This window comes from Fukomys damarensis, unplaced genomic scaffold (genome assembly GCF_012274545.1).
Source record: "Fukomys damarensis isolate Sample0158 unplaced genomic scaffold, DMR_v1.0_HiC HiC_scaffold_32, whole genome shotgun sequence".
Classification (NCBI taxonomy): Eukaryota; Metazoa; Chordata; class Mammalia; order Rodentia; family Bathyergidae; genus Fukomys; species Fukomys damarensis.
In genome coordinates this window covers 9572389-9593964 of record NW_022900944.1, presented here as the reverse complement: position 1 = coordinate 9593964, position 21576 = coordinate 9572389, and the positions used below count along the sequence as shown (strand labels likewise).

The 21576-nt window shown below is 51.5% G+C and overlaps 1 protein-coding gene across 9 annotated transcripts in view; it reads left to right on the top strand.

Annotated features, from left to right (window-relative positions):
* Nlrc5 (NLR family CARD domain containing 5) overlaps positions 1-21576 on the top strand; it is a 70482-nt gene that overhangs the window by 28638 nt on the left and 20268 nt on the right. For 8 of the 9 annotated variants that reach the window (XR_783237.2, XR_783236.2, XM_010638917.3 and 5 more), the window contains 16 exons: positions 140-223; positions 2087-2170; positions 3122-3211; positions 5465-5533; positions 6310-6369; positions 7209-7301; positions 7876-7959; positions 9413-9502; positions 10279-10323; positions 11214-11303; positions 11902-11985; positions 16083-16166; positions 18438-18527; positions 18695-18757; positions 19195-19278; positions 20921-21004. Coding sequence is in view for 7 of the 9 variants with exons in the window: in XM_010638917.3 (XP_010637219.1) it covers positions 140-223; positions 2087-2170; positions 3122-3211; positions 5465-5533; positions 6310-6369; positions 7209-7301; positions 7876-7959; positions 9413-9502; positions 10279-10323; positions 11214-11303; positions 11902-11985; positions 16083-16166; positions 18438-18527; positions 18695-18757; positions 19195-19278; positions 20921-21004 (1278 nt within the window). In the remaining 2 variants the exon portion in view is untranslated. The remainder of the gene's footprint in view (positions 1-139; positions 224-2086; positions 2171-3121; positions 3212-5464; positions 5534-6309; positions 6370-7208; positions 7302-7875; positions 7960-9412; positions 9503-10278; positions 10324-11213; positions 11304-11901; positions 11986-16082; positions 16167-18437; positions 18528-18694; positions 18758-19194; positions 19279-20920; positions 21005-21576) is intronic. The other variant, XM_010638918.3, reaches the window with a different exon arrangement.

Here is a 21576-nt window from a genome sequence, read left to right as displayed (position 1 = left end):
TACATAGGTCAGTGACTTGCCCAGGATGGCCCAGCTACTAAGACACGTGCTGTCCTCAGATCTGTAAGTCTCTCCCAGTGCTAAAAGCTGAAGGAGACATGGCACAGCGGAGCCCCTCTGTCCCCCACCCCTGCTCCAGGCTCCAGAGATGTCAGCTCAGGGTCCACCATGTGGAGGTCCTTGTAGGCCTGCTCCAGGAAGGTCCCTGGCTGGAGGAAGTGGAGTGAGTATCTGGGAAGGCTCTGGGGTGGCTGGGGTGGGGATGGGAATTATGGGGAGGTGACTGGGTGCTGCACCGTGAAGAAAATGGGGCACCAGATGACGGTAACAGCTGTCATCATTTAGCAATTTTCCTGCATCAGTGTCCAGCAAACAGCATGTATGTTCATCTCATTTAGTCCCCTCATTACATGATGTTAGAACTGTTACTATTCACATTTTATAGAGGAAGGGAAGCCATAGAAAGGTAAATTTGTTCAAGGCCAAACTGACAGGAAGAGTCCTGGCCAGGTTGCAAGCCCCAAAACTACTGCCACCTCTGTCACTGAGGTCTGCAGAGACGAACCTCACTAGTCCTGCACCTGCTCCTGGGCTGGACCAATGAGAACAGGACTTGGGGACTGGGGCAGGCCCTCCTGTGTCACCTGGAGGGAGCCACCGGGACCGTCCCAGGAAATCATCCAGTGGGCACAAAGGTGGGGCAGTGGAACACTGGTGCTGTGGAGTGAGCGGGACGGGGTGAAGGCTGCCTCGGTGATCGAGTCTTGGTTTTTTACCTTCCCATTTGGGAGGACGAGGACAGGGTCAGAAGACATCACATATTCCTGCCTCCCTCACCGCCACTGAGGCTGTCCCCACCCCCTGCTCTCACGTGAAGTGCTGACTGCCCCCCGCCTGGTCACACAGACAGAACTCCTCCCAGCTCCCTGGGCCTCCCCACAGCCAGCCCATCCTGGGTGGACTTAAATAGCTCTCAGAACCGCCTCCTCTCTCCAGCCTTTTCACCCTCCTCCCAGTCCAAACCATCCTCATCCTTCACCCGGTTATGCCACCACTTTCCACCTCTGCCACCTCTACCTGGCAGAAGGAACTGCATTTCTGCTGCCTACCCAGTCCCTTATTCTTGCTGCTCAAGATAAAGCCCAGATCCTAAAATCCTGTGTAGTCCAGAACCCTTCCCCCACCCCTCCTCAAGCACCATTTTACCTGAAACCCCCACTCAACCTCCAGTCCAGACCCATTGTGTCCCTTTTTGGTGCTCCTATGTGCTATGTCACAGAGCCTTTGAATGTACTGTTCCTACTATCAGAAATGCTCCTCCCTGTGCCTCCACTACCCCTTACCTACTAAACTCCTGATTTTTCTAAACACACACACACACACACACACACACATCGCTCTTTCTCAACACACACACACACACACACACACACACACACACACACACACACACACACATTTCAAGGAAGCCTTTCTGGACCCCCCACATTGGGTCATCTGTCCCTATAATCATGGGGCCTATCACAAGATGCCATTATGTAAGTTGTAGCATAACAGAATGGTCAAGCGTGAGGACTTGAAGTCAGGCTACCTGGGTTCAAATCCAGGCTCACCTCTGAGGAAGTGCCTCAACCATTCTGAGCCTCAGTGCACCCATCAGCAATACGAGGATAGCAATAATGATGCCTGCACCATAGGATTGTTGTGAGGATGAAATGTGCTCACAATTGCAGAACCTCCTAACCCAGCAATGGCGAACCTTTTAGAGATCGAGTGCCCAAACTGCAATCCAAAACTTGCTTATTTATCACACAGAGTGCCAACACCACAATTAAACCTGAATACTGAGGGTTTAGTTTAAGAAAAGCAACTCATGACACCATCGCAGAGAGGGCTGGGGCACATGTGCCATAGCTTCTCCATCACAGCCCTAGGCCATGCTGGATATGTTGCGTGCAGCCTGCAGCCTTTAGCTAACATGCAGGTTCATCAGGAGTGATTCTGAGGGGTCACTGAGGGGTTGTGAGCCTGTGGGGGTTCAGGGAGACTGTCCCTCAGGTCAGGACAGCAGGCCCCTCTGTCTCAGTCTCTCAGGGAACCAGCTGGAAGATGAAGGCTGTCGACTCATGGTGGAGGCTGCATCCCATCTGCACATCACTGGGAAGCTGGAGTGAGTTTCTCTCTCACCCCTGGGTGACAGAGAGACTCCCAGAGCGTCCCACCTGGTCCCTGCCACCCCTGCTTCCTGTGCCACCATCAGTAGTGAGCATGCTGATCCACTCACCACCCTGCATTCTCCAGACCCAGCAGAGCTGGTCTGGCCATTCCTTGCCTTTCCCTCTTCCTTGAGCTTCTAACAGTCCCAACCCTGTGACCCCTCACACGTGGGGGTCACACTCACAGTCATCAGTGGCTTGGTTCCAGCTCATCCTTGCACCAACCCTGGAGTGGGAGTGGGGGTGCTGCACTGGGGCAGAACTGAGGCATGGGGTGCATGAGGGTGAGATGTTAGGTCAGGACATGGAAGTAGGAAGTGGTATGTTAGGTAGGGGTATGGTCTGGGGGTAAAAGAGTGTTGTTGGGGTGCTGAGATGGGAAGGAAGGGTGTTAGGTTAATGAGTGTGCTGTGGTTCTTTGGGGAGGTGAGGCAGAGGTGTTTGGATGGGGTGTGTTGGGGTGTTAGGATAGCATTTGGGTTGGAGTTAGAGGAACACTGAGGTGGTGTAAATTTGGGGTCTTGGCTTTGACTCTTGCATAGCAGCTTTATGGTCCTGGGAATGGAATGGAATGGCTCCCAACCTGTGTCTTCATTTGTAACATGGGATTACATGAGGCTGTATAGGTACAAAGTCCTTGATACACAGCCTAGTCCGTCAGTGCTCAGAAGATGGTGGTTATTTTCCAGACCAGGAAACAGACTCAGAAGAGGGGGAACCCTCAGTCAGTTCTTATAGCTTGAGCTGGAGATCTCAACTGGGCAGAGTGGGGGCCCATGTGTCTCTTGGCTCAGCCCCATGGGCTTGGATCCTTTGGGAGCCCCAGGAATGTCAGCCAATAAGCTGTTGAGCTACAAGGAGACATAGGAGCCTGCTGATGACCATGTCCCTCCTCCTCTCTCCAGCCTCAGTGACAATGAGCTTTCTGTGGACGGAGTGTCCTATGTGCTACGAGCTGTGAGCACATGCCGGAGCCTGGTGGGACTGCATATCAGGTGGGCCCTTGAGGACCCTGTCACTCCCACCCCAGCCTAGAGCCCAGGGCTCTCCCATCATGCCCTCTAAAGTCCTTGGGATTCTTTCTGGTCCCAGGCCTTAGGGACAGACCCCTAGAAGATACTGTTAGCACCCTGCTCAGCCCCCATCCTGGCTGGTACACCTCTGCCCAGATGCTGTGGGCACAAGCTTCTCAGGAGAGCTGCTGGGGCTGGCAGGAGCCAGGGACATCTGGCAGGTTATCCCCGGGAGTTGCAGGGACAAAGCAGAAGGTACAACCCTCCAGATTTTGTAGTGTCCTCTACATCCCAGAGTTCCCTGTGATCATCCTGGAGCTTCCCTTGGATCAGACCCAGCTTCCCTTGGTCCTTTACTGGTTTCTCCTGAAAGCAACATTGCACACACAAGTGACCAAGGGACTCCACCTAAGACAGACCTGACCTCATTTGTCTACCTCTTTTTGTCTAAGTCTTGCTGCTTGGTATGGGGAGCTGGAACAGGTGTGAACCAGTGTCCCAAGTTCCCATTGTGAGGGAAGCCTCTTTCCCAGGGGAGGTCCCTCCCTGCTTTACACATCTAAAAGGAGGAGAAACTGGACTCGCACGTGAGATACATTAGGAACCTCGGTTCACTCAGTACAGGTCCTGAGTGGGTACCAAATGATGCTCCATTCACTTCCAGGAACTTATGTTAACCAAGCCATTGTGATTATGTAAACACATTTAGCCACAGGGATGCTCACCCAGGATTGGTTATAATAGGAAAAGATGGATTTAACAGTAGGATATTTCTTAAATAAGCCAAGTTACTTCTGGAGAAAAGTAACCATGGAACCATGGAAACAATGATGATATAGATACATTTTTACTATGCAGGGATAACTATGATATATTAAGTAAATACAACCATTTTAATAATTATCTGTATAGTAAAGCTTTTCAAACATACTCAGAAGTAGAAGTAAAATCTGTTCCCTTCAACAATGGTGATTATTAATAATTATAACTTGCCACCCTAACTGCCTGTTTCTTGAGAGCTGTAAAAGAGAATATTAAAAGAGCATCTGTAAAGTCCCACTTTTAAAGAAAAAGAGTACATTAAAAAGCTAGGGACTTAAAGCACCCGCTCCAACAGGTTAAGACTGATCATAGAGATGTACATAGGTGATCAAAATCTATGGCGAATGTTTACATTTTAAAAGGTACTACAAGAAATGACATATTGGGCCAGGGATTTAGCTCAGTGGCACCATGCCTGCCTCGCAAACACAAGGTCCTGAGTTCAATCCCCAGTACCGCAAAAAAGAAATGACATATTGGGCCAGGGATTTAGCTCAGTGGCACCATGCCTGCCTCGCAAACACAAGGTCCTGAGTTCAATCCCCAGTACCGCAAAAAAGAAATGACATATTGCCATAACTCCCCCACCAGATCTCCTCCTCCTCCACACACTCACTCTATCATCCGTGCCACTTTCTGGAAGTAGTTCTGGAAGTCTTCTTCCATGAATGTCTTCATGAGGTTTGATCAAAAAAAGTATATATATAGTGAATGCCGACACCAGCTGCCATCCAACAGAAAGGCAGGATTGTGAAAACATCAGAGTGTCCTCATCCACCTGATTCACCAAGCCTGGCACCGGGAACTTCTGACTCTTCCCTAAAGTCACCATGAACGTGTAAACATTTTCAAGAGATTCGGGATAGCAAGGCAGCCACATCACAACTCAGAACACTCACATAAGAGGGCCTCCAGGACTGCTTCAGAAAGCGGCAAGAAGAATGGGATGTGTGTTCCAAGTGAAGGGAAGTAATGTAAGGAGGATTCGTGGCAATATCTTTTACTGTAATACATTTTTAAAAATTTAAAACATTCCACATATGTTTTCAACCCATCATACTCCAGCTACGTGAAAGCCAGCACCCCAAGCCCAGAGTGCTTGGAGCCCAAGAGAAGACTGATGGGAGGAGAAGCAGGAGGGTCTTCACCTGAGGCCTAAACCAAGGAGAAGGCAGTGGTTCACCTTTTTTCCACAGACTTGCCTGAAACCGAGAGCTACTTTGGCAGTAGATTTATTTATGAAATCTTGGTAGCAAGACCTCAGTCCCAGAAGTCAGAAGGAAGTCAAAGAAAGTGGCCAGCTGGAGGGGTGAGGGCAGGGACTGGCTCTTCAGGGATGTTCCATGCCAGGGCTAAACCAGGGCACAGAGCAGGGGGACGGTAACCTCCTTGGAACCTCTCTCTTCCCCACAGCCTGCTGCAGAAGACGGTGGTCCTCACATTTGCCCAAGAGGCAGAGGAGCAGGAGGGGACACAGGAGAGGTAGGGCCCCCTATTTTCCCACTCCCCTCTGGCTCAGGTCCCCCTCCCAGACCTCACAGCTGGGCAGTGTGGTCAACTGCCAGAGAGAGCTTGGTGAATTCATGACAAGACAGGAAGGGAGCAGGGCAGGCAGCGATGGAGCCCACCAGGGAGAGGCCTGGGAGATAGCTGCCTCCTCGTTTTGTGACCCAAAGAGATCCCTGAGGTGTAGGACTTGTGTGACATGTTGGGGTGCCACTGGGATTGCCAGAAAATGATGCTGGGGAGACTGTGGTCCTGAAGCCTAAACTCTGAACATTCCCTGGCCTGTAGCTCTGATGTTAGTACTTCTGGATCTAGGACATTTTAGGGGGTTTTCTCCTTCAGGGTCCCCTCCTGGATTGCCCCAGCACAGAATTTGGGCAGAGATTCAAGTCTTTGCTTCTTAATGTCCTCCCACAATTTCCTCTGTAGGGTCTGGACTTTGAAGGTTTGGTTAGGGCTGGGACTGACATCTCTGATGTCACTGATGATGGTGATGATGAAATTAGAAGCCAAGGTTAATAGAGCACTTTTTATGTGTGCACCAAACACTGCATTAAGACAATTTGCATGTATATTACTCCACTGTGGGACTGAGCGATTTGTCTCTCCCTCACACACCAAGCCCAATGGGAACCAGGGTCGCACTGACTCCAGGCTGAGTAGGGGCTGACTGGTGGCAGGTGAGGTGGGGGTGGTCTTCAGAGACAGCGGATGAGGGGTCTGCTGGAGGGACTTGATGTGTGTTCCTGCAGGGCTGCATTTCTAGACAACTTCACATTCCCAGCAGCCTTTGAGCCTCACCGAGGAATCAGGTATGGTGATGGCAGGGTTCCAGCTTCCTCCCTTCCTTGTCCCCAAGCCTCAACCCCAAGCCCACATGCTCCTTAGGGTCAACATGTCCTGTGGTGTCCAGGAGCTATATGCTGGCTTCCATTCTTCTCCTTCCTGTGGAGCCTGGGGCAGCCCCTTCAGTCACCCTTCCCTGGGCCATCCAGCCCCAGCAGCAGTAGGGTTGAGGGAGCACTGAAAGAGAAGAGGGTAGCCCTGCCCTTCTGACCTGGGGCCTCATGGGGGGCTCAGCCTGGTCCCTGAGGGCCTCCCACCCACACTCCTCCTCTGCTCCTTTCCCCTCTCTCTCTCCCCCTTGTGTCTTTCATAGTTTTTCTTTCTCTACTGCCCTGTCTTCTTGCCTGTTCTCCTGTCTCTCTCATCTCTGACTCTCTTCCTGTGTGTGACCTCTTATAGATGTCATATGTGTGTTAAACCCTCTTGTCTATCTACCTGCCTGCCTGCCTGCCTGCCTGCCTACCTGTCTGTCTGGATGCCATCCTCTCTCTCTCCCCCTTGTGTCTTTCATAGTTTTTCTTTCTCTACTGCCCTGTCTTCTTGCCTGTTCTCCTGTCTCTCTCATCTCTGACTCTCTTCCTGTGTGTGACCTCTTATAGATGTCATATGTGTGTTAAACCCTCTTGTCTATCTACCTGCCTGCCTGCCTGCCTGCCTGCCTACCTGTCTGTCTGGATGCCATATATGCTAAGTTTCCTCCCTGCAGAAGCCTGGCTGTCTAGGTCTGGGGTGATAGGTGACAAGTGGCCGGCACCTCCATGCAGCAGGCAGGTGGTGTAGAGCTGTGGATCTGCTCCCTCTGCAGGCTGACACACTGCGGCTTCCAGGCCGAGCACCTAAAGAAGCTCTGCAATGCCCTGGAAGGAAGCTGCCTCCTCGCCCATCTCGGTCACCTTGAGTGAGTGTTTGGCACTTCAGAAGGCAGCGTGTGGGGACAGTCAGAGTGCCTCAGTGTTAGCGTGTTGGTGTTTCATTTTGGGATTCTTTGGTGTTTTTGTTTTCTGTTTTGTGACACTAGGGATCAAATTCAGGGCCTTCATACTAAGCTACAATCTCCAGCCCTTTTTATTTTGAGAAAGGATCTTGTTAAGTTAACCAGGCTGGGCTCAAACTTTCAATCCTCCTGCCTCAGCTTCGCAGAGTGCTGGGATTTGATTTGTTTTTTTAAGACTTAGATCAGCAGTTCTTTCCTCCTGAAGTCAGAGAATCTGGTGAAAGTTATGATTTTCACCTCAAATATATGTCCCTACATATGACACCCTCTGAAGACCACACTGGTCCCCTGGGAGTCCATGAATCTCACAGGAGAGCCCAGAGGAGCCCCCTGCTGCCTGTGTGGGACAGACTGAGACCTGTTCAGGTGGCCTAGGCTGTGCCTGGGCCACAGAAGCTGGGAGGGTCAGGGCAGGGTTCCACAAACCATGTTGCTGCTGAGCCCACCAGGCCTCAGTGACCTCTCCCTTCCCCTTCAGCTTCTCAGGCAACGCTCTAAGGGAAGAAGGAGCCGTGCTGTTGGCCCAGCTGCTCCCAGGGCTGGGACCCCTGCAGTCCTTGAAGTAAGTAGCAGCCACCTGGCAGAGCCGCTGGGGTTATCTTCTGCAGGATGAGCAGAAGCACTCTGTATAACCTTACTGTCCCCCTGGGGTTATGGTAAAGATGGAATGAGAAAATGCACATGGATCCCTGGGCCCAGCCCTGACCTTGGCAGGGTGACAGCTCAGTAAAGGGCAGCAGCTGCCTCGCTGCCTATTCAGATCAGAGCAAGCAACAGCTCACTTCACAGGGACTCTGGCCTTGTGACTCAGTAATCCAGCGTTAGCTTTACTGCTTAGGCCATTCCCTGTGTCTCTGCAGGGCTGCCTGGGCTGCCCATGGCAGTATTAGGGGAGCATGGGGCATTATGGGAAGCACCGTGGAAGCCTGGGGACATAGTAGGTTATTGGTGGCCAGCAGCCCTTCTGGCTTCAGGGTTCCAGGGAAGGGTTGCTTGATGGGTCTTGGGCCGGGTAAGCCGGGAGGGTTTAGAGCACAGAGGATCCTCAAGCAGATGCCAATGCTGCCCAAAGGTCCCGCAGACCTGAGGAAGCAAGGCTAGGTGTTCAGCATGGGAGGGAAGCACCCCAAACCTTGCCTTCAGCAGACCAAAGTTCCTGGCTCTAGGTGTTCTTGGCACCTGCAGCTTCCTTCTCTTCCCAGTTTTTCTGGGCCAAAGAGGAACCTTGGTAAGAAGTGGTAGGTCCTAGGTTTCAGACGGCTCACCTACTTACTGTGTGACCTTGGGTAAGTTGTCACCTCTCTGAGCCCTTGGTTCCATCAGTAAAGGTGTAACTGTAGGTGTGGTCACTGCTTGTGGCTGCAGCCTCTGAAATAAGTGCTGCAGCCTCAGGGTCCTTCCTGCTTGGACAGCATGTCTTGAGGAAACAGATAAGGGAGGGTGTCATCTCCGACTCGCTTGGGGCCTGCTCTTGACCGGTAGGGAAAGCCTCTGCTCTGCAGGCAGATGACATAGAGGCTGAGTTTACAGCTCACCCCCAGGTGGCCTTCGTATCACCCTGGGTACTGGCTAAGCCGGTGCCAGGAGGCCCTGTGCTTGAGGAGAGAATTTAAATGGCAAATACAATGGCAGAGGGACCAGGAAAGAAGGGAAGCTTGGTCCCTGCTTTTTGAGCAGAGGCCCACATTTCCATTTTGCACTAGGATCATGCCCTTCATCAGGTGGGGAGATGGAGCCCAGCTGTGGCTTAAAGCAATCTTTAGGTCCATCACTGACCAAGGGGACCACTGGCTTCCAACCTAGGCTCTGTCACCAACATGGCTGGTCATTGTGGGTCACACCTGGCCTGTGTCTGGCCTGTATCCTCAGTTGCATTATGAAGTTGAGGGGGTGCTCTTCACCCACCTGGAGCACAGTTTTGGTCATCCGGAGCCAGGGACCCCTCAGCTGGTGCTCTGACACAGTGTGTCCGGATGCTGGGTGGCTCCCATCAATGTCACCCCTGTAATCTTCAGCCTCAGTGAGAACGGCGTACCCCTGGATACTGTGTTCCATTTGACCCAGTGCCTGTCTACTCTTCAGTGGGTTTGCCACCTAGAAGTAAGGTGAGTACACCTCTCTGCCCCTACCAGCTGCACCCTTCCTGCTGTAGGCCATCAGTTCCCACTTGGGCCCCTCCTTGGCCATGTCACCGAGTATCATCCCAGGTACAGTGACCACACGGCAGGTGCCCACTGAATGAATGATTATATGGATGAATGACCGCGGCCTCAGACACACTCAGATATGTCCAGTTCGCCATAGAACAGAGTCCATCCATTCTCTCTTACTCACTCCCTAGATTGTCCTCAGAAACTTAGAGGCAAATTTGGACCTTCCTGGTAGCCCTTGAGGACTCAGGGACCTGCCCTAATTGTGAGATCTCTGGAGGTGATCATCCTAGAGGGCAGACAGCAGCCAGCCCAGCAGCCCTCATGAAGCGCCTCTGTGGTTTAGGCGAGCACTGCCTCCCTCCTCTACCCTGAGGGTCCTCAAGAGTGGAGGTGCCATGGCAGATGGATCAGGCTTTGCTGCTTCCCAGTTGTGGCAGCTTTGAGCACATTCTGGAGCTTGTCCTGCCTTGGTATCCTTGTCTGTAAAATGGATCTAAGAATAATTTCTCCCCTTGCAGTTGTGTTGTGAGAAGGCAATGAGAAAGCAGTGGTGGCGCATTCCACATATGCCTTGATAAATGCAGATTGCTTAATGGACTGATTGTGATAGTCACTAAAGCATCAGGCCACCTCCCAGCAGCCTTCATGATGCGGCCAGGCCTGTCTCCCAGGGCCTCGGAAGGGGCCCTTTGACCTTTCTCAAACTGCTGCTTCCTCTTTGCTTCTAGCTTTGAGAGCCAGCACATCCTCCTGAGAGGCGACAAGAGAGGCAGGTGAGGAGGGGGCATTCTGGGAAGGGGGGTCCCCTCTTGCTATGGTCCACTCAGCCCAAGAGTAGAGCAGTGGGGTCTGGCACACTGGAATCGATCCTGATTCTGTAGCTCCCCTGCCCATACACACACCATGTAAATAGTGACCAGTGGTGTAAATCTGTCCTGGAGGAAGGGGTTCTCAGGACAGAGGCCCTGGTGGTTGACTCCAGGGCAGAGAAGATGCTGGCTGGAGCCATGACAGCAGTAGGTTTCTGCTCTGGGGTAACTTCTGCCCACACAGCTTAATGTGGATCGTTGCCCTTTCACACTGAGAATCACCCTTGAGAAGCAGGAAACTATTGGTGCTCTGAAAAAAAAGAAAAGTTCCACATCCTCATAGCAAACAGTGAATGGTTTTAGCCCTTTGCAGCTGTCCCTGGCTGCCCCCTAGTGGGGACAGATGTCTGGGCCTCACCTGAGAAGGTTGGCTGCCAAGAGGGGCCTTCGGGAATGCCCAGTGGGGCAGTGACACAGGTGGCTATCCGAAGTCAGGGGTGGCCCAAGGCCAGATGGTCTTACTCTCACTCTGGGTCTCAGTTTTGGGGGAATCCCCTGGGGTTTTGAAGCACAAAGGGCTGACGATCAGGGAGGCAGAAGTCATGAATACTGTATCAGTGGTCAGAGTAGGAAGGGCTCCGTCCTGACTCCTCTAACCCAGTCAGGTGCTACCCACCTGGACACATGTGAGCTTGCTGGCTTCCTTTCCTGGGTCTCAGTTTCACCACCTGTACAATGTCAGGCTGGACTCAGATCTAGTGCCTTGATTGTCCCTTCCAGCCCTGACTTCTGAGCATTGGGGTCTAATGTGAATGACTTGAACTTTCTTTTTGTCTTGTTCTGCCCACTTCTAGGGACAAACTGGCTAGTGGACCTTTGCCAGAATTCTCGGCAGAAGTTCAACTTTCAGGGTTCCATAAGCACTGCATCCCCAGGAGCTTCTGGTAGTTTCTCCCACTTCTTCCTTGGGGGTAACTACAATGGGGATGAGGGGTCAGGAAGTGAGCAGAGCCTAGGGCCCTAGGGCTGGGGGTTGGGATAAAGGGAAAAAAGAGAGCATGACAGAAGAGAAAATAAGGGTGTGTGTGAGAGCAGGGGCTGGGATTTGTGGCTACTCAGTGGGTTCAGGCCCTGGTCTCCTTAGACAAAGTCAGAATGTATCTGTAGCACACAGGACAGCCCCCCGCCTGCTCCCTATCTGGGGCTGTCTCTGCTTTGAGACACCATTTTCTAGAAGCAGACAGCTTCTCTCTCCAAATATACAACCAAGTACAAGAAAAGTTAGGCTGCAGAGAAAGAAGGGCAGGCTGCTTTTGCTGAATCATGGCCTAGGAGTTAGGAGGGTCCCCAGCTCCATAGTGAGGGGCTATGAGACCCCAACCGAGTCGTGAAGTCCTCCCAGAGGAGAAACACCTTCAACAGGGCTGTAGGGGAAAGACTGGAGAGCAGAGAGTGACCTGCAGGGAGGGGCTGCTGGGGGAAGGCTGGCTGGAAGGGGCCCTGGCCCTCTGATCTGCTGCCCTGCCTCCTGCCCTGTCTCAGCCTCAAGAAGTGTCAGCTGGGGCCACCGAGCCTCACCCTCCTGTTCACGGCTCTGGAGGAGTGGCAAGGGCCACTGGGAGTCGAGTAAGTGACAAGGCGCAGCCCAAAGGGCACCATGTGGGTATCTGTCCAGCCACTATCTCTGGGAGGGGCTTCCTGGTTAGAAGCCAGGGAGTCTGTCCTTGTCCCTTCTGCCAGACCCTGCCTGCCCTACCTATGGGAGTCCCGGGCCTTTTAGGAGGGTGGTTATCTTCCAGAACCACCCCACCACTGCCACCTGAGGTACCATGCTGCTCTCGGAGCTCTGACCACATGGGGCACCTAGGAGCCCCACCTGTCCACATGCAGGGACCACTCAGGCCTGCCTCTGTGGCCAGAGCTGAGCACTTTCCAAGGCTCTTCCTTGGGGTAGCCCTGTCCCGGGGGTCTCCCCTTCTCCCAACCCCACACATACCCAGAACACTTAGGCCACGACCAAAGACTAGGCTTACAATCAGGAGTCTTGGCTCAGCAACCTACAAGCTGGGTGACTTTGGGCAAATGACTTTAACTTCCTGGGCTTCAAATTCCTTCAAATGTATGGTCACTTCTCATTGATTATTACTGTTGTAATTTTATTACAATGATCACCTTAAAACAACTCCAAGCCGAAGCCTGCCTCACCAAACAACCCCTTTCTCTGACAACCCCTTTGTCCAGCTGACTTTCTGCTTCTTGCCCAATAGCATATTCTGTTTTTTCCTACAGGTTGAACATACCTTATGCAAAATGCATGGGGTCATGAACTGCTTTGGATCTGGGATGTTTTTTCAGATTTTAGGATATTTGCATATCCATAATGAAACAGTGAGGATGAGACCCAAGTCTAAACAAAAAATTAATTTGCTTTGTATACACCTTGTGCATGTGGGCTGAAGGTCATTTTATACATTTTTAGTGTGGCTGCATTTTGACTGCCAATCCCGCACATGCAGCCAGGAATTTCCCCCTTCTGGTATTGTTTCAATGCTCAACAAACTTTGGATTTTGGATTTTCAGGTTACGGATGTTTAACATTTATTTGCAGTCCACAATTTCACTTACGTCACTCCACATGTGTTTTTCCATTTTCCTCCAATGTTGTTCTTTCTGGCTCTATCTCACATGCCTTTCCACCTTTTCTAACAAGATGATCTGTGCTGAGCCCCCGGTGTCCTTCCTATGCTTTTCTCTGTATCTGGACACGTGGTCAGGGAAGTGGGGTTTTCGCATTTTTTGACAAAGGATCTTACACTGCAAGATCTCTCTGCAACTAGCTCTTTTTTCCAAACTGTAGAACACAGTTTCCCTGAAGAACAAGCTATATGGGCCTGATTCTTTTTTTTTCTTTTTTTTCTGTATGGGTCTCATGAAGTTGCCCAAGCTGACCTCACACGTGGGTCAGCCCCCAAGTGGCTGGTATTACAGGCGTGCACCACCACATCCAGCTCTAATTCATTTTCTAAACAAGCTACCTTAGAATGGTTTTATATTTTACTTACAGGAGAGTTGGAGTTGGGGATTTAGCTCAGTGGCACTGTGCCTGCCTCACAAGTGCAAGGTCCTGAGTTTGATCCACAGGACAGGGGAATAAAAAAGAAACACTGGACACACATTCATTCCCTTTTTGTCAACATCGTACACTGCATTTGTCACAATGATGAAACCAGCCTTGACACATGACTAACTTCACCTTTGCCAGTCTTTCCACTAATGCCTGTTCTGCCTCTATCCATCCAGTCTCACCTGGGACCCCACACTGCATTTAGGCCTCATGTTCCTTAGTCTCCTCCTTTCACTGGTGGTCCATTTTGTGGCGCACTGGTCAGATATTTTGCAAGCTGTCCCTCAGTTAGAACTTGTCTGATGTTTTTCTCCTGGTTAAAGTGCATTATGGGTTTGGGGAACAACACCGCAGAGGCAAAGTGGCCTTCTCAGCACATCTTCTCAGGGCTGCGCGCTGATAGTGACCTTTTGTCACCTGGCCAAGGTTTAGCCGAGATTCCCCACTATAAAGTTATTTTGTAATTTAAACAGCACTTTTATTATGAAGATTTTAAGTGTATATATAATAGTGAGAAAAGTGTAAAGGACACTCAAGTACCCTCCACTTACCTCAATAGTTATCACCTCATAGCCCCAACACACACACATGCACACGCACGCACATGCACTCTGAGGGCTTTTTGTTCTGTTTGTTGATTTGCTTATTTCCACTGTTGGTGATGGAACCCACGGCCTTCACACTGAGCTGTATCTCCATCCCTTTTTTAAAATTTTGAGACAGGATCTAACTAAATCACCTAACTGTCCAGGCTGGCCTTGAACTTGCAGTCCTCTTGCCTCAGCCTCTCACAGTGCTGGGATTACAAGCGTGTGCCACTGTGCCTGGCTACTGTGAGTTATTTTGAAGCAATTGGTACATTTTAGGGATACAGTACAGTTACATTCCTCATTGGGATCTTGCACCTTTAACATGACAAGTCTTGGTTCTCATTTTCTCCCCATACCCCTGCCCTCCCTTCACCCCCTCCTCCTCATCAATATTTAATTTAATCATCTCTTGGGTATGTTTTACAGTGGACACTTGTGTCCATCCACAGCGCGGTGGGTGTGCATCTGATTCCTCCCACTCCCTAGGATGTCCAGGCCACTCCCAGGAGCCCTACAGCAATACTCCAAGAAGCTCTTCCTGGATAACCGCTAAGCGGCTATTGTATCCCCACCATGGGCCAGGCCCTGCAGGACACAGTGGCAGGATGCTGTAGGTCAGGGCTCACCTTTGGCAGAAGAGGCTTCAGAGGTCTAAGCACTACTGAGTCTCAGTTGTTGTTAGGAGAAGTGGGATAATGAGTATGAATGCACTTTGCCAACTGTAGAGTGCTGTGACCACTTACTGTTATCAATACTCTTTAAGGTACTTAACCCAGAAGTGTAGCACTTGGCTCACTAGTTCCTGGGATTTTTCCGGGGAGGCCACAGAGGGGGGTTGCATTCAACCACTGTTGCTCCACTTCGCCTAGGTTCCTCGTATGCACTGTGTGAGGAGATATAATAAATACAGTTTCCACTGTTTAAAAAAAAAAGTGCTCAAACCCTGTTTTTGCCCAAACAGAGGCCACAGGACTGTGTTTGGGGTCAGGTAGGGAGCCCCATCCCAGAGGTATTATGGAAAGACCATCCTTGGTGAAGATCCCAGGGCTGGCTTTTTCTCAGGCTCTCACCATAGCCCTGAGGCTGAAAGGACAGAGCTGAGCCTGCAGCTGGGCCCTGGGAGAGTTGCCATCATGGGCCCCTGCTCTAGAACCTTGGGCTGCTCCTCCCACTCCATCCTCCCCAAAATTGAGGCTGGGATCCTGCATCCCTGTTCCCCAACCAAGCAGTGGAGATAGATGGGTGGGGCAGCCGGAAGCCAGAGTGTGGGGAAAGGGGTAGCCTGTAGGGGGGCAAAGGGACAGGGATAAGGAAAGAAGGGCAGCGAAGGGCAAAGGTGGAGAAGGTAGGAGACCACGCAGCAAGGCTCTGGGAGAAGGAAGTGGCTCTTATCCCCCTGTGGAGGGGCTGTATGAAGTCCCAGGTGTGCAGAGAGAGCAGAAACCCAAGAAACCCAAGGCTCCTCTCCTCCTTCGTCATCGCTGCCGCCGCTGTCTTCCTCCTCCTCCTCCTCCTCCTTCTCTCTTCTTTCTTTCCTTCCTTCCTTCTTTCTTTCTTCTTTGTTCTTCTACCAGAGATTGAAGTCAGGACCTTGCACTTGCAAGGCAGGCACAGTGCCACTGAGCTAAATCCCTGGCTAGCCTGACTTCTTTTCTTAATTAACATGTTATACGGAGCACTAATCTTCATCAATAATAATCCCACTCATCCATTTAGTTGGGGAAAAGTCTCCTTTCCCCTGGGAATTTGCCACACACGGCAGCCTATTCAATCCTCAGAGAAGTCCTGCAGCACAGAAAATGATTTCATTTAGCTGAACCTAGTTTTTCCGAACTTATCTGGCCTTCCCCTTTTCCTAGGCCCATGGTTTAACTCAAGGACCCAGTGTTGGAAGGGAGTGTTTCAGGCAACATGGCTTGGCCCCATCTCCAAAAGGCTCCAGGCTGTGAAGCCAGCCTCCCTGTTTTTCTGGACGATCTCGCCATTCATTCAGATACTTTCTTTCACAGATTGTCCTGCAAGGCCCTGAGTGACCAGAGCCTGGAGACCCTGCTGCACTGCTTGCCCCGGCTTCCTCAACTACGCCTGCTGCAGTAAGACTGGATGGTCCTGGTCCTGCCTCCACCCACCCCACCCCACCCAATGCCCTGCCCCTGAGGCTCTTGTCCCACAAAGCCTTCCTCCTCTTCCCTCCCTTTGTCCCAGACACACTTCATCTCACTGGCACAACTAGGGACTCGAATTTGCCTCCAGCTCTTCCCTAGTACTTTGTCAACCTCAGAGGCAGTTATTGGTCCCCTCTGAGTCTCAGTTTCCTCATCTGACAAATGGGATTAATACCTCCCAACCCTTCACTGGGGTTGGGCCTCACACAGACCAGTTGCTCAAGATGCTCTTAAGAAGGGAACATGGCCAGCGAACTGTCATGCTTCTCTCACCCAGGGAAAGATCACCCAGCCCTAAAAAGGGTCTGCACAGATGTGGGTCATGTATATGTGACACACTGTTTTTTAAAGGTCATCATCTAACTCTGTCAGGTGGAAGGATTCAAGCAGCATCCCCCTAAGTATTTAGAGCTCTCTTTTCTAATTTCAGCTCAGACTGGTTAGAATTTAGAAAGGATTTACTTTAAATATTCTTCTAGCGGGGGGGAAGCAGCTGCAGCTGCGATGGAAAAATACAACAGGAAATTAAATCATAACGTTAATAACAGCACCGTAAGTGCTGAGGCTGGGGCTCTTGGGTTCTGGGCTGGCTCACATCACCTCCAGGGTCTCACTTAATCTTGGGTCCAACAGGAAAGGAGCGGATGCGACAACCTGCCAGAGGTGGGCAGGTGCAGAACCATTTGTGTGCCCACCCATGGCCCCCACCTTGGTTGGAGAGGGCAGATCAGGAAGGGCTCATTTAGTCACAAAATGAACACACAAGAAACCCCAGATCAGATGGGGCTTCTGTGTACCTAAATCACACAGCATCCATCCCTAGCTCCTTGTCTGTCTTTGGAAAGGGGTGGCCAGCCTGTCCCTTGCCAGGGCTTCACCTTTGCATATTCAGCCCAAGGTGTCTGTGCAGCTCTGTGGGCCAGGCACTGTCCAGGGTGCTGGGGACTTACCAGAGCTCCTTGTCTCCATGGAGCGCACCTTTGGAGTGCAGGGGTGAGATCAAATACAGCGAATGCAGCCCATGGGAAGGTGTTTCTCCCGGGAGGTAAGAGAGTTGCTGGAGAGAGAGGAGTGATGGCAGAAGTGGTCCGGGACTTTCCTGAGGATAAATGCTAGGAGCCCCCATGGGAAGAGCAGGGAACTGCATTCAGACACAGGGAACAGCCTGCGGGAGGCTCTGAGTCAGCTCAGCTTGGTGGGCTCCAGAAACAGCCCAAAGGCCATGGAGACCTGAGCACAGTGTCTGACAAGGAGACCGAGAGACAGGAGGTAGAGAGATGGCCAGGGATGGGTCTCACCAGCCTGATAGCCATGGTGAGAAGCTTGGGTCTTTGTCCCGGGGAATTTGAAAGGCCGAGAAATAATTTAGATATGTAAAGTTCAGTGCGACTGCTGGATAGAGAGGGTATTGGGATAAGAGGAGAAATGAGAGGAGGGAGGTGCTGTGTGAGCCCAGGTAAGAGGGGAAGGAGCTGACAGTCAGTGGGGAGGGTGGGTGGACACGGATGTGTCTTGGGAAGGCCTAATGAGACAAGCTGTTGGAGGTTTATGGGGATGCTGAGGTCACTTCCAAGGGCAGCATGGGCCCATCTCATTTTGTTACAGTTTGTAACTGAGGGTACTTATGCCCCTCAGGGGAACATTGGGCAACAGATGGAGATATTTTTGGTGTCATAACTAGGTACAGGGGACGTCTCTAATGAGAGGTCTGCACACTGCCAAATACTCCACAGGGCAAGGACAGCTGCCCCTCACAGCAGAGAATGATCATACTCCACATCTCAATAGCACCGCATCAAGAAACTCTTCCCACAGTGCCTGAAGCTTCCCACTCTATCAAGGGCTTGCCCGTCCAATGATCAGTTGTCATAACAAGTATGGGTATCACACCCACTCGTGTAAGCAAATGCTCATACACTGGCCAGGAAGGTTTAGCATGACTAGTCCTCTTTCCAGGTCAGGAGACTGAAGCTCAGAGAGGTTAAATGGCGTACTTGAGGTCACAGAGCCAGTAAGCACAGCTAGGACCCAACCCTAAGTCTGCTTTTTCCCAGCCCCTGTTTGTCCCTCTTGAATCACTGCCTTCTTCCTCATTGCCCTGCCGAGCTGCCAGCCCTCCACATCCTCCTCTTCCTCCCCCTGCAGCCTGTCCTGATTTCTTGTCCCTGATCTGGAATGCACTGCCACTTTCCTTCTCAGGCTGAGCCAGACAGGACTGTCCCTGAAAAGCCCTTTCCTGCTGGCCAACGTCGTCAGCCAGTGCCCACGGGTTAGGAAGGTGGATCTCAGGTGGGCATTGTTGTAGCACTACCAGGAGGGGTTTCAGAGGGTTGGGCGTGGAGGCCAGAGGGATGCAAAGAGGGATGAAGACAACAGGACCTGGGCCAGAGGCCAGGCTCCTGGAGGAGGGCTCATGGTCTGGGGAGCACCCGTGACCCAGATACTTTCCGCTCCAGGTCTCTGCACGATGCCACACTGCACTTCAGGTCCAGCGAGGAGCAGGAAGGTGTGTGCTGTGGGTAAGTCCCCCCAAACCATGACTTGGCAGCCCATGGTTTGGGCACAAGTGAACCACCTTGATTCAGAATCACCTACAGGACCATCCCCCAGAACCTCTGACTCAGTAGTTCTGTGGGGGGTCCCAGGATTTGCATCTCAAGTTCCCAAGTGGTAGCAATGCTATAAGGAAGGGAAGTCAGAAAGTATTTGGATGCAGCTTTTAATTTGGGAGGACCACACTTTGAGAACTGACCCCCCTCCCAGGGAGGGTCACCCCCAGGGTAGGTTCCAAGTGGGACCTGCTGGAGAGTGGGAGCAGTGAATGCTGGGTATTTTGAGAAGACTCCGGCTTGGGTGGGGATTCCCTGAGCTAGGAGGCACACCCAGGACCAGTCAGGACAGCGATGGTCAGAGCAGCCGAACACCCCCTCCCCAGTTCACGTCCCAATGCCTGCAGGTTCACAGGCTGCAGCCTCAGCCAGGAGCATGTGGAGCCACTGTGCCGGGCACTGAGCAAGTGTGATGACCTCCGCCAGCTGGAGTGAGTGGGGGGGGGCACGTACCTAGGTAGGGCTGGGGGCGGGGGGCGTGAATATGTGTGTCTGTGTGCACACATGCACTCTCGTGTGCCCACCTCCACCCCTAGGGCCAGCTGTCAGGGCAAGCATGAAATTCTGGCCACATCCCTCAGGCTTCTCTGTGCCATTCTCTCTCCCGCTCCCACCCACTCCCACAGCGGCAGAGCTGCTTTTATGCCTGTCCCACTAACTTGTGCAGCCCCTCAGAAAGGGTTGCAGGCCGCCCCAGCCTTGTGTTGCTCCACAGGTCCGAGCTCTGCAGGTAGATGGGCGCTACAGTGAACAGCCATTGGTTTGCCTGGAAGGTGGTCATAAATACCAAATGACCTAGCTGAGGAGGGACCCCAGCCAGGCAGGGGGAGGCTTTTATCCCTATGGCCTCTCCTGGGTGCCCAGAGTACAAGCCCTACTGGGTGGGAACATCCTAACAGCTAACACCTGAGGGACACTTGCTGTGCTGTTTTAAGTGCTTCCTGTGTTCTATTGAATCATTCCAGCAACCCTAGGTACTATTATGCCACCATTTTACAGATGAGGGCATTGGGAAACAAAATTTAAGAATTTGCCTCAAGTTACACAGCTAGTGCAATGCAGTCTTTACTCAGAAGTATTAGGAAACAGCCTAGGACAGTTGGGAAATAAAGGTGCTATCTATGGAAAGGAAGGACAGACAGACAGAGACAGATACTGAAACGGGAGAGAGGGAGAAGGAGAGAGAGGGTGGAGAGAGAGAGGGGGGATGTAGAAAGAGGAAAGGAAAGAAAAAAGTTTAAATTCTAGTTGTACTGTGGCCAAAAGAGAAATGTGGCTGATGAAATCATATATTTTAAAGAAAGATGAATGAGACGTATGATATGTTTCCAAGTTTTTCTGCTTTTCATTGTAGAAGAATTTTTTTTTTTCTTATTTTAAAGGTCATTTTATTAAATGGCTTTATGAGACAAAGCAATTTTTTAAATGAAACATCTCAGGAAAAGATAAAATAAATAAGCATCCAAAGTACCAAAGATGTAGGAGGAAATTCAGATGTTTGGGGGCACACTGGTTATATGGTTTTCTGAAAGTGGAGCTAAAGCACAGAATGCTACAAGGAAGAGAAGTCAGAAAGTATTTGGATACAGTTTCTGATAGATGTCGAACTCCCAAATTAAAAAAATCAATCTGTTGAGGAAATGCATTCTCAAAAAAAAATGTTTTTCCTGAATTTATTCTGGTTCAGAAATTCTGGCTCCCAACTGACACAGGTGAGGGGCAGGGGAAAAGCTAAATGGTTTTTCTCTAAGTCCAGAAAGCCTTCTGGAGTCCGGGAGCCCACCGGATATTGCAGGGGAAGATGGGGACTGGCTTACTGTGTGCTGGCCAGAGGACAGCAGCGGGCAGTGTGGGAGCTGATGGCAATTCTAGTGGTGCCGGAAATGATGGTGGATGTGGTGGGGCACGGTGGTGTTGAGTGGTGATGATACTGGTGGTGCTGGTGGGGGGACGGTGGATGGTGACGGTGTGGTCAGTAGCAGTGACAGTGGACCCAGAAGTGGGGACCATGAGGAGCAGGCAGAGCTCAAGGAGGCACATTGACCCCTGCCAACTGCTCTTTATCTCTTACAGCCTAACAGACAACCAGCTGGGTGATGACGGGCTCAGGTGCCTTCTAGGCCACCTGTCACAGATGCCCATCTCTGAGTTGCTTGAGTAAGCGGGGAGAGCCTGGAGATGGGAGGGATGCAGCCTCCCCTGGACCTCTTTAGAACCCCAGGGGACAAAGCTCTGGGAGGAAAAGGACTCTTCCTACCTGGACTTCCCCTACACACACTTGTGTCCTTTCCTCCTTCCCTCATACCCACCATGGGTGGATCCTTTGATAGACACTCAACTGAGGCTATGGCTTCAACCCAGCTGACCCTGGGACAGGGAAGCCATGTTTCATCCTTAACCAGCAAATGTGGGAATGTAGTTGCCTGGTTCCTTCCTGGTTCCTCCCATCCCTATGTGACAGGAATTTGGAAATGACCCTGCAGCAAGAAAGGGTCCCCAGGAAATCATCCATACTCTCACCTGATCTCCCCAGCAACTTGGGAGACTGACAGCCAGAGCCAGGATTCAACCTGTTGCTAGGCAACCAAGCTCTGTTCTTTGAGAGTCCCCAACCCATATGAGGCTGGAGCTGGCAGCAGGGCCCCATCAGCACTCTGCCCCTGCCACAGGGCGGCAGCAGCAGGCACAGTGAGGACAGCTCCAGCTACTCTGCCAGTGTGGGGTAGTGT